The sequence below is a fragment of the Eurytemora carolleeae genome, unplaced genomic scaffold, assembly GCF_000591075.1.
Source record: "Eurytemora carolleeae unplaced genomic scaffold, Eaff_2.0 scaffold2029, whole genome shotgun sequence".
Taxonomy (NCBI): Eukaryota; Metazoa; Arthropoda; class Copepoda; order Calanoida; family Temoridae; genus Eurytemora; species Eurytemora carolleeae.
Window position 1 is genome coordinate 24,170 of NW_019397918.1, and position 9,988 is coordinate 34,157.

The following is a 9,988-nucleotide window of genomic DNA, read 5'->3' on the forward strand; positions in this document are numbered from 1 at the left end:
ACGAATAAATATATAGGACTAAAACCTGATTGAACAAAATTAATCTTTAAATCGGCAAAATATTTATAAAGTTTATTGAATAATATGAGTAGGTCTTTAAGCCTTCGTCAAGTCATTTTAATAAGTACATGCAGAGTTCTTGTCAAGCTGGATGAGCAGGATGAACTTTATTGGAGATAAATTTTGTAATCTTACACAATATATGGATTTGATGGCAGCTGGGATATTAGAAAAATATAGCTTTGACAGGCTCAAGAATGCATACTTTTTATCAGAAGTATCAGAGTGTTTAATTTTTTTCCTTTATCTAGATATAGTACTAATTATTTAAACAATTTTTAACAGATTGTGAAGTAGACTCGAAAACTGAAAGGTTTTCAGTCAGACCCCATTGACAACAGGAGAAAAAGAAAATTCTACAGGGAATGCCGACCAAAAGTTTAAATGAATGTCCCTTTGTTCACAGTTACATTCGCGATTCCTAACGGTGTGATTGCAATCGTTATTAGATTTACAATTAGTTAAATAGCTTAAAATCATCATTTTTTAGATAGAGAATAATATCTTCCTCCATTGTTATTCACTGTTGTAAATTGGGTCTATTAAAATCTAAATGGAGGGGCACTTGAAATTACTTCAACAAATAAACTACCCCAGAAGAGGCTTTTAAACTTTTCTGGGGGAGGAGGAGTCGCCCAAATATTTGATTGCCTTAATTAAAATCAGGAAATCTTCAGCCGTTTATCCCCAAGATTTAAAAAAATGAACTGTGCGTTCATTTTAGCCATAATAATCCCCCTCAATACAACTTTTTTTCTTTTGTCCCTTATTCGGTTATACTATATAAAAAAAGACAAAAAAAATATTCTTAAAAATATTTTTACCGGAGTCATCTGATAAGAATATATCTTCGTCAGAATTGATCTGATCTGATGTACTGGTCTGCGTACTGTAGTCTGATATACCAGGCATTAAATCTGATGTTCTTGGAGTCAGACATGATTGTTTGGAGATCATAAATCTGGTGTCTTGTTTTCTGGTCGGAGATGTTAAATCTGATATTCTCACTGAATGCTCAGAGGTCTTAATACCAGATTCGGAACTAACCATGTTCTCAGGTACCTAGGGAATAAGGAGTACTTGTTTTTATGATTTCCGTTTTTTTCAAATTATTCAAATTGTTAACGAACTATTATAATCTCTGTCAATCTCTAGGGGCATTGAATAGTTTAAGGCAAGAGTAAAACTGAATTGACTTACAATACTATCTGCGGCAATAGGTTTGTTTCTATATGTTGTCAAATGGCACTTTTTTGGTGTAATGGATGTAAAATGTTCAAATTAATCAAATATCCTAACCTTTATTCTTTTAGGACTCCTGGACGATAGATCAGCAGAATGTGAGGGTTCAGTGTTTTTCCTAAATACAAAAATCGTTTAAGACTTCTCTTCATTCATCAAACCTTTTGTATTTTTAATCTGTACAGAATGTGCTCAGACGGTTCTTTTTCCAATGCAGATTGCAGGGGTGAATATATTTTTAGACGCCTTCCCCGGCGCCAGGGGGGGGCAAAAATACTAATATTTATAAAGGGACTGTGAAAAAAAAGGAAAAGGGAAGGGGGAAGGGGAAAAGAGAAGGGGACAAGGGAAGGTGAAAAGGGAAGGGGAAAAGGGAAAGGAAAATGGAAGGGGAAAAGGGAAGGGGAAGAGGAAAAGTGAAGGGGAAGAGGAAAAGTGAAGGGGAAAAGAAAAGGAGAAAAGGGAAGGAGAAAAGGGAAGGAGAAAAGGGAAGGAGAAAAGGGAAGGAGAAAAGGGAAGGAGAAAAGGGAAGGTGAAAAGTGAAGGGGAAAAGGGAAGGGGAAAATGGAAGGGGGAAGGGAAAGATGGAGGGGGAGGGGGAAAAGAAAAGGGGAAGGGGAAAAGGGAATGGGAAAATGGAAGGGGGAAGGGGAAAAGGAAAGAGGGAAGGGGAAAAGGAAAGAGGGAAGGGGAAAAGGAAAGGGGGAAGGGGAAAAGGGAAGGGGGAAAAGGAAGGGGAAAAGGGAAGCGGAAATGGAAAGGGGAAAAGGGAAGGGGAAAATTGTTTAGGGGGGATGAGGGAAGGAAAAAAGAAAGGAAAAAAGAAAGGAAAAGGAAATAGGGAAAATTTCTTTTCTTATCTGATAGTTTTAGTTAACACGAAACTGTAAAACCTATGAGGAAAAAATATGAAAAAATATACATAAAGAAGGTATAGACTATAAATTAAACATTCCGAAAAATGCAAAGGCCCAGAACTAAAAATTAGAAGATTGATTATGGAAATTTAGTTTAAAATGACTGACTTGCTTTGTTTACGTCAGCAATTATGAATTTAAAAATATTGTCAATAATTTAGACATATCCTAGTGATTAAATCTCAGCCGGGTTTGGGTATAAGAACTCCATGGTTCCGGAATTTTTATCCGCAACCATACCCAAGTTTACAAAATTACCCCTGACCCTGGAGTGTGTGAGGGGATCAAGTAACAAGATGTTTTACCTAGATCTTTTATTCTCTACAACATCCCAACCTTCCCCGTTATCCTCATCTTCCTCTTCATTCATAAACTTGTTGTAGAGATCCTCATTGATAGGTTCATGATTCACCCTGTTCACCTTCCTCTTATTCTTTACTGCAGAAGGATCGTTCTTACTAAAGAAAGTTATCATATCAAATGGGGTTTCAACCAAGTGTTAGTTTTACGTTAAATTTGACAATTTGATAATTTGAGCTTTTATAAAATAAAGAATCGAGCACTAGCATGCAACACACTTTTCTAATCCGTGTATCTCTGCTAGTTGATATATACTTGAAGTATATTCTGTAATGATGTGCAATTCTATCTTTGTTATTCATGCTAGTAATATCGTTATCTTAATTATTTGTATATTGACCCAGCCGGGCTAGCCCGGTCAGTTTCATTTTTACCTGTTTATAAATAAAGTAGTTCAATAGAATTCTTTGATTAATACGGACGTATACCGAGCCTTGAGTATTGGCTGAGAGTAGAGAGCCTTGCGTTTTGGCAAGAGATAGAGTTAGATATGTTCTCATTAGACTTTGAGTAGAGTTATCATTGAAGTTATAGCATCTAGATTTACTACATACTGAATACATAAATAATGGTGTAAACCTTAATTTTTCAAACTTTGGACTGTATGATAAATATGATCTAGCAGAATTTTGAGTCAGAACCATCAGAGATCTACAAGATCAGAGATCTACAAGATCAGTGATCTACAAGATCAGAGATCTACAAGATCAGAGATCTACAAGATCAGAGATCTACAAGATCAGAGATCTACAAGATCAGTGATCTACAAAGATCAGAGATCTACAAGATCAGTGATCTACAAGATCAGAGATCTACAAGAACAGATCGCAGAAATATAAGAGATAGAAAATTACAGTATGAGCGAAGTAATCAATTCTTTTAGAGAAGTAAAATTTTCAAAATTTGAGTGTAATTGGGTAAATTTGGTAATTCTTTTAAAGTGTGTCAAATAGTTATACCTTTTTTGCTTTGTCTTTGTGTTACTGGTACATTCGTTGAATACCAACCCTGAATAAAACATTTATTTACATATCACCAAATTGCATATATTCCATTAGCAAAATATTTAACATTGCCAGGACAAATGTGGCAGGACATGAAATAGGCATGAAACAGAGTCAGAACATGAAATAGGCAGGAAACAGAGGCAGGACATGAAATAGGCAGGAAATAGAGTCAGGACATGAAATAGGCAGGAAGCAGTCAGAACATGAAATAGGCAAGAAACATAGTCAGGACATGAAATAGGCAGGAAACAGAGTCAGAACATGAAATAAGCAGGAAATAGAGTCAGAACATGAAATAGGCAGGAAACAGAGTCAGGACATGAAATCGGCAGGAAGCAGAGTCAGGACATGAAATAGGCAGGAAACAGAGTCAGAACATGAAATAGGATGGAAACAGAGTCAGAACATGAAATTGGCATGCAGAGTCAGAACATGAAATAGGCAGGAAACAGAGTCAGAACATGAAATAGGCAGGAAACAGAGGCAGGACATGAAATAGGCAGGAAACAGAGTCAGGACATGAAATAGGCAGGAAGCAGAGTCAGGACATGAAATAGGCAGGAAACAGAGTCAGGACATGAAATAGGCAGGAAACAGAGTCAGGACATGAAATAGGCAGGAAACAGAGGCAGGACATGAAATAGGCAGGCAACAGAGTCAGGACATGAAATAGGCACGAAACAGAGTCAAGACATGAAATAGGCAGGAAACAGAGTCAGGACACGAAATAGGCAGGAAACAGAGTCGGAACATGAAATAGGCAGGAAACAGAGTCAGGACATGAAATAGGCAGGAAACAGAGTCAGAACCTGAAATAGGCAGGAAACAGAGTCAGAACATGAAATAGGCAGGAAACAGAGTCAGGACATGAAATAGGCAGGAAACAGAGTCAGAACATGAAATAAGCAGGAAATCAGAGTCAGAACATGAAATAGGCAGGAAACAGAGTCAGGACATGAAATAGGCAGGAAACAGAGTCAGAACATGAAATAGGCAGGAAACAGAGTCATGAAAAGTTCTTTTTGATACTATTTACCCAAAAATATTTATTTCCAACTAAAAATCATTTGTTTACAGCAATTCAACGAAAAAAAAATGTTGAATAACTTTTAGCGAAAAACATGATTTAATTAAAAATGAGGGAGGGAATGATTTTTAGGAAAATATACACCCTGTTCTTTTTTAAGAAGAATAAGTTTTATACCTGGAATAGAAGGTTGTTCAATGGGTTTGGAACGCGAAAGCGAATTTAAGGAACTTGCTTGTCTTATGCCGAGCAGAGAACTTCGATTAGAAGAAGTTGAAGAGCCAGGCATTGCTAAAAAACAGGTTCTTAGATATTTCACAACATATGGGGCACAATAAACATTTTCTATAAACAAGTTTCCAAAATAAACAAATTACACTTAGCAGGTTAATAAAATTCATTTCTTTTTCTACTCATTATTACAGGTAAGGTTAAGAAAAAAATTTAGAAGAAGTTTGCCATTTACTCAATTAACTATTTTCAAGATATCTAAAAAAGGCATTTTTTTCATGTTTATTTTCATTTTTATCTGTATTAATGCGTCTTATTGAGAGCCATAAATATTAATATGTTGTATGCGACTTATTAGTTTTTACCTGGAACACGCTTTACTGGCTTTAGTATTGGTTGGATCTTCTGGTTCAAGTTATCCCTTGTGCTTGGTAATCTAAATTCAAAATAAAACATATAAGAGACTGTAAACATGATTCTAAGTGACCCTGACCTCTATTAAATAATGCTATCCTATAAACCTAAGTATCTGCTGAGTAATGTGGAAGAAATTGACGTATTTCCAATTTGAAAATTCTCCAATGTTTCTGGAGCAAGAAATCCAAATTATCAGTTTTCAGGGTACCATTGTGAATCGGACATGCCCCTCTAAAATTACACCTTCAGTCTCTTTTATTGATAATATAGGTTTTCAGAACATATTCACTTTACAGTACACAATGCAGAGAATGTACACTTTTCTTTTAACTCAACTTAATCCAAAACTTTTGCCTATTAACTTATTTGGGCCCTGTCCGATCATAGTTTATCTGGACCACCTCCGTCCTCATATTTTTTCAACCTTAGGTGATTACACGTTTCCAGGACAGGTTAGGTTAAGGTATATAGTCACGCGAGGTTGCTAAAAAGGAAGGAGCGGGGAACTATTGCCCCTTTATCAGATTGTACCCCTATTTAAGTCAATGGTTCACCCCTTACATTTATAGGCAGCAAATAATTCTACAAGAGAAGCCCTAAAATCTTAAAGCTCTGAAAGAACTTCTATTATATGTAATACCTTGATTCAGTGTTGATCTTCACAGTTTCAGGTTTGAAGTTTAGTGTCGGCAATTTCTTCTTTTCTACTACTCCTCCGACAGCTCCTCCTACTGCTACTCTAGCAGCTCCTCTCTCTCTATTTCTAGCATCAGCAGCAGCTCCTGCTGCACCAGCCCTGACTGTTTCACCTCCCTGTTTTAATAATCATTAAAATTACAACCGTAGTGTCGGTCTCTGCTGGTCTCTGTTGGTCTCTGTTGATCTCTATTGGTCTCTGTTGGTCTCTGTTGATCTTTGTTGATCTCTGTTGGCCTCTGTTGGTCTCTATTAGTCTCTATTGGTCTCTATTGGTTTATTTTGGTCTCTTTTGGTCTCTTTTGGTCTCTTTTGGTCTCTTTCGGTCTCTTTCGGTCTCTTTTGGTATCTTTTCCTCTATTTCGTTCTCTTGCTTTCTTTTTGTCGAATTCTGTCTATCCTGTCTTTGTCTCTTTCTGAAGCATTCTGTCTTTCTATATTGTAAAATCTAAAATATCATTTTAGGATAAAATATAGCCTGAAAGAATGAGACTGAGCTGGTGTGATCCACTCAATAACTTTGTATGCAGAATGATTAAATAATAATCAAGAACATTCCCTTTAATTCTGTCAATCTTCAAGTTAAAAGAATATCAATGTAATTTTTTTCTGTATTTTGTAACTAGGATCAAATGTAAACAAGACTTTGTAATATTTAATCCCAAGCTATCATGATAAATAATGATCGTCATGTTGCAGATGATCATGAGAGATCATGATCAATAAAGACTTACATCCTAATCCTGTCTTAAGTGATCCGTTAATTCACTTGACATTCAAGGTAAAAAATTGTTATCAAAACTTTGTTCAGAGATCATATAAAGCATTAGATACATTAGTTGTATTGCAGCTGTTTGATCCAGTTGATCATCAGAATAACCCGGAGTTCTAAAGGCTCCAAAAAAGGCTTGGGTTGTCTCACAAGCACAATCAGGTCAATAAACATAACTTATTGAAATGTATTCAATTGAAGAAGATAATTGATGTTGAAACTTGATTTAAACTGATTGATCTTTGTATGCGAAACAGGACTTATACGAGACATCTTTACCAGAGCTTCCTTTCTACGTTTTTATCCGACTTCTAATATTCAGTATTTACCCATATACACTCCCAGCTTTATAACAAAGATCTCACGGTGATCTAGAGGGATCTCAGGGTGATCTACAGCACACAGCTAGTCTGGAAAACCTCTGAACGAATTTAAGAACTATAATATATTTCTTAAAAACTACTACTGTACTCCTAATGTATTGTACCAAGATCAATTCCTGAAGAAATATTCTGATCTACATGCATCCATCTTACGGAATTAAGGAAGAATTGCAGTCCTCAGTGTTCACAAGACACACTTAAAAGGAGACATTATACTGTCACACGGAGAACTTGAAACCTGAAGACATTTATATGCACTTCTATTGTTCCGACGCTGAAAATAAAATTGAGAGAGGCTAAAAGCTGAAAGTTGCACATACATCAGTGTCAAAAATATTGAATTACTTCTGATAAGTAACAACTGACCCCNCCCCCCCCGTCTCTTAATAACTAGCCTTGTGCCCAGTTTTCCTGCAAATATTGAGCCTATCTCTCTTCAAATCTTTGAAGGGTTCAAATATCACAACAAACCGATCAGGTTTAACATTCCTTACATCATAAACTTAAGGATCTTAGTAAACTTAAAATTCATTAAAAAAAGTTGACATTTTTCTACTTATATCTTGGTTTATATATTTCCAGCACTTCTTATCTTTCTTTTCCTGTCTACTAGTTTCGTTTCTAATCCTTATAACACTAAACTAAGCTAGGGCTAAGTTAAATAGGCAAGGGCGGTTACAGGGAACACGCCCCTGGTCCTATCCCCCCACCCCTTGAAGCGTCTCTTCTCTGTATTTCTATTTACCTTCTTTTTCTTCTCGAAATCAAGATCTTTCCGAACAGATCCTTTCCCACAGTTACAGCCACACTGTTTATAGATCAATTCAAAACCATTCTTCGGTTGCCACACGTTTGCCCGTCTCTAGAACACATTTACTTTTATTATGAATTAGTTTTTTTAATTGATGTATTTTTTATTCTCATTTTTATGCTTAGGGCATGTTTAGCCAATGAATAGTCTTATAAAAAAGCATCAAATCTGTACTAAAAATAATCTCAGTTTAGCGAACTATTGGTAATTACTTCCCGCATTTCCAAATCTATGAGAAAAGAGATATTTGGTAAATAGTAGATACAGTACGTACTGTAATCTGTATTTTGTATTAATATTATTAATTTAGACCAAATAAAAATGGTTCGTTTAATATTGTTAAGCTATATACATTATACAACAAGAAACTTTTTTTACCACTTGGTCATTCCATCCTCGCCCCCTTCCAATTTTACTTAGCGTTAGGACAGCATAGTCTTCATACTTCCTGAATATAAAATGTATATATGGGACTGGTTTTAAGTACACACATAGACTGAAGATAAATAAACTCGCGGATTTGTATTTACAGTTTACGCGGATTTCCTTGAAAGCTAGAGAATATACCGATAAAATAAGATTAAGGATACTAATTACTCGACATTTTATATCCATCCTAATATCAGGTGGTGGACGATAAAATAACCTGGCTCTTGTCAAATTTGAGGGCTATGGCCGTATTGGGTAATGACCCCCCCCCCCGGCCCCGGAAAATAAAATGGGTTAAACCTATATTTCATCCAATATCCTAAACTAATTAACGTTGACAGCTAATGATAAAATGGGGAATAATAGTTCTATCTTTAAAAATTACATTTATTTTGAGATTGCGCTTCATTCCCTTTAAAATAATACAAAAATAAAACTATTGAATGCTGCAGAAAGTAGCAAGGTTTGAATACTAAAGGGGGAGGGGGATACGGTCTGTGTTAATTTTATTAGAACTGCTCGAACCTTTTTTAAAACAATTTTTGTTATTGTTTTGACACAACTAGTTCCAAGCAGCTGTAATTGGTCATGGAAAAATGTGTAAACAACCCCCCGTACCTTGCGTAAACAAACAAACATTAAGGGTGTAATAGAGATATTTCTGCATGAATGGGGGGAGGGGCCGGGTTCTGTCGGTCAACTCTTATCCCAATGAGGAGGATACCGTCGGTCAAAATCAAATTTACAAAGAGGGGAGGGGGGAAGGGGGGTATTGAAGGGGGTGTCATTGATTCATCTTTTCTATTTGTTAAAATCAAATCAAGTGGATATCTGAAAGGAAACCCAAAGTGGAACCCCCCACACTGCCTTCAGATATCGGCCTGAAGTCCAATTCGAACAAGCGCACAATTTTAGAACGCCCGTGCCCCCGTGGTAGATTCCGGTGGCTGGCGGTCAAAATTACAAACTTATTTCTTATTTCTACATTTCATTTGTAACTCAATAAGGTTAAGAAATAAACAGTGGTTCAAACACTGATAATTCAATAGTTTCATATATATACTTTTTATAATAAAACCGAAGAACATTTACAAAACGTTTATGCATTGTACGACAATTTAAAATGCAGAAATTTGAAATTATCAATTTTGCCAGACTTATCGATCCTAGATCTGCCCAAAATTTCCCCCAAAAAATAATTTTAGGAGAAAAACCTGAATAAAACTGATCATGTTTTGTATCATATATCATATGAAAATAAAGAAAAAAGTTTTAAAAATAAGGTAACACCTGAAGCATTCTGGAGAAAAAAAATTTTAAAAATAAGGTAACACCTGAAGCATTCTGGAGAAAAAAGTTTTAAAAATAAGGTAACNATACTAACCTTCACATATTGGTGAAGATTCTGAACGTCTACGGGAGGCCGGGTGCATGTAACTATATCTAAAAGCAAAATATTTAAGGTTAACTGCACATTTCTAAACAGCAACGGTTTGACCTAGGGATCTAGGGATCAATTTTATAAAAATGATTTAATTCGCGAATTTTCATAATCGTCATAATTTAAGTAGCAACTCGTGAGTTTCTACTGTTAGTAACTCGTGAGTTTCTACTGTTAGAAACTCGTGAGTTTCTA

General features: G+C 35.7%; 1 protein-coding gene across 1 annotated transcript in view; it reads right to left on the bottom strand.

The window, feature by feature from the left end:
- Positions 1 to 9,696, bottom strand: part of LOC111716315 (cingulin) — a gene marked incomplete at its 5' end in the record, with an annotated part of 18,416 nt that extends 8,720 nt beyond the window's left edge. Inside the window, 10 exons of the mRNA XM_023491749.1 lie at positions 885 to 1,122; positions 1,360 to 1,420; positions 2,525 to 2,677; positions 3,539 to 3,587; positions 4,791 to 4,904; positions 5,210 to 5,280; positions 5,902 to 6,074; positions 7,858 to 7,974; positions 8,302 to 8,371; positions 9,687 to 9,696. Of these exons, the coding sequence (XP_023347517.1) occupies positions 885 to 1,122; positions 1,360 to 1,420; positions 2,525 to 2,677; positions 3,539 to 3,587; positions 4,791 to 4,904; positions 5,210 to 5,280; positions 5,902 to 6,074; positions 7,858 to 7,974; positions 8,302 to 8,371; positions 9,687 to 9,696 (1,056 nt within the window). The remainder of the gene's footprint in view (positions 1 to 884; positions 1,123 to 1,359; positions 1,421 to 2,524; positions 2,678 to 3,538; positions 3,588 to 4,790; positions 4,905 to 5,209; positions 5,281 to 5,901; positions 6,075 to 7,857; positions 7,975 to 8,301; positions 8,372 to 9,686) is intronic.
- Between the last annotated feature and the right edge of the window lie 292 nt (positions 9,697 to 9,988).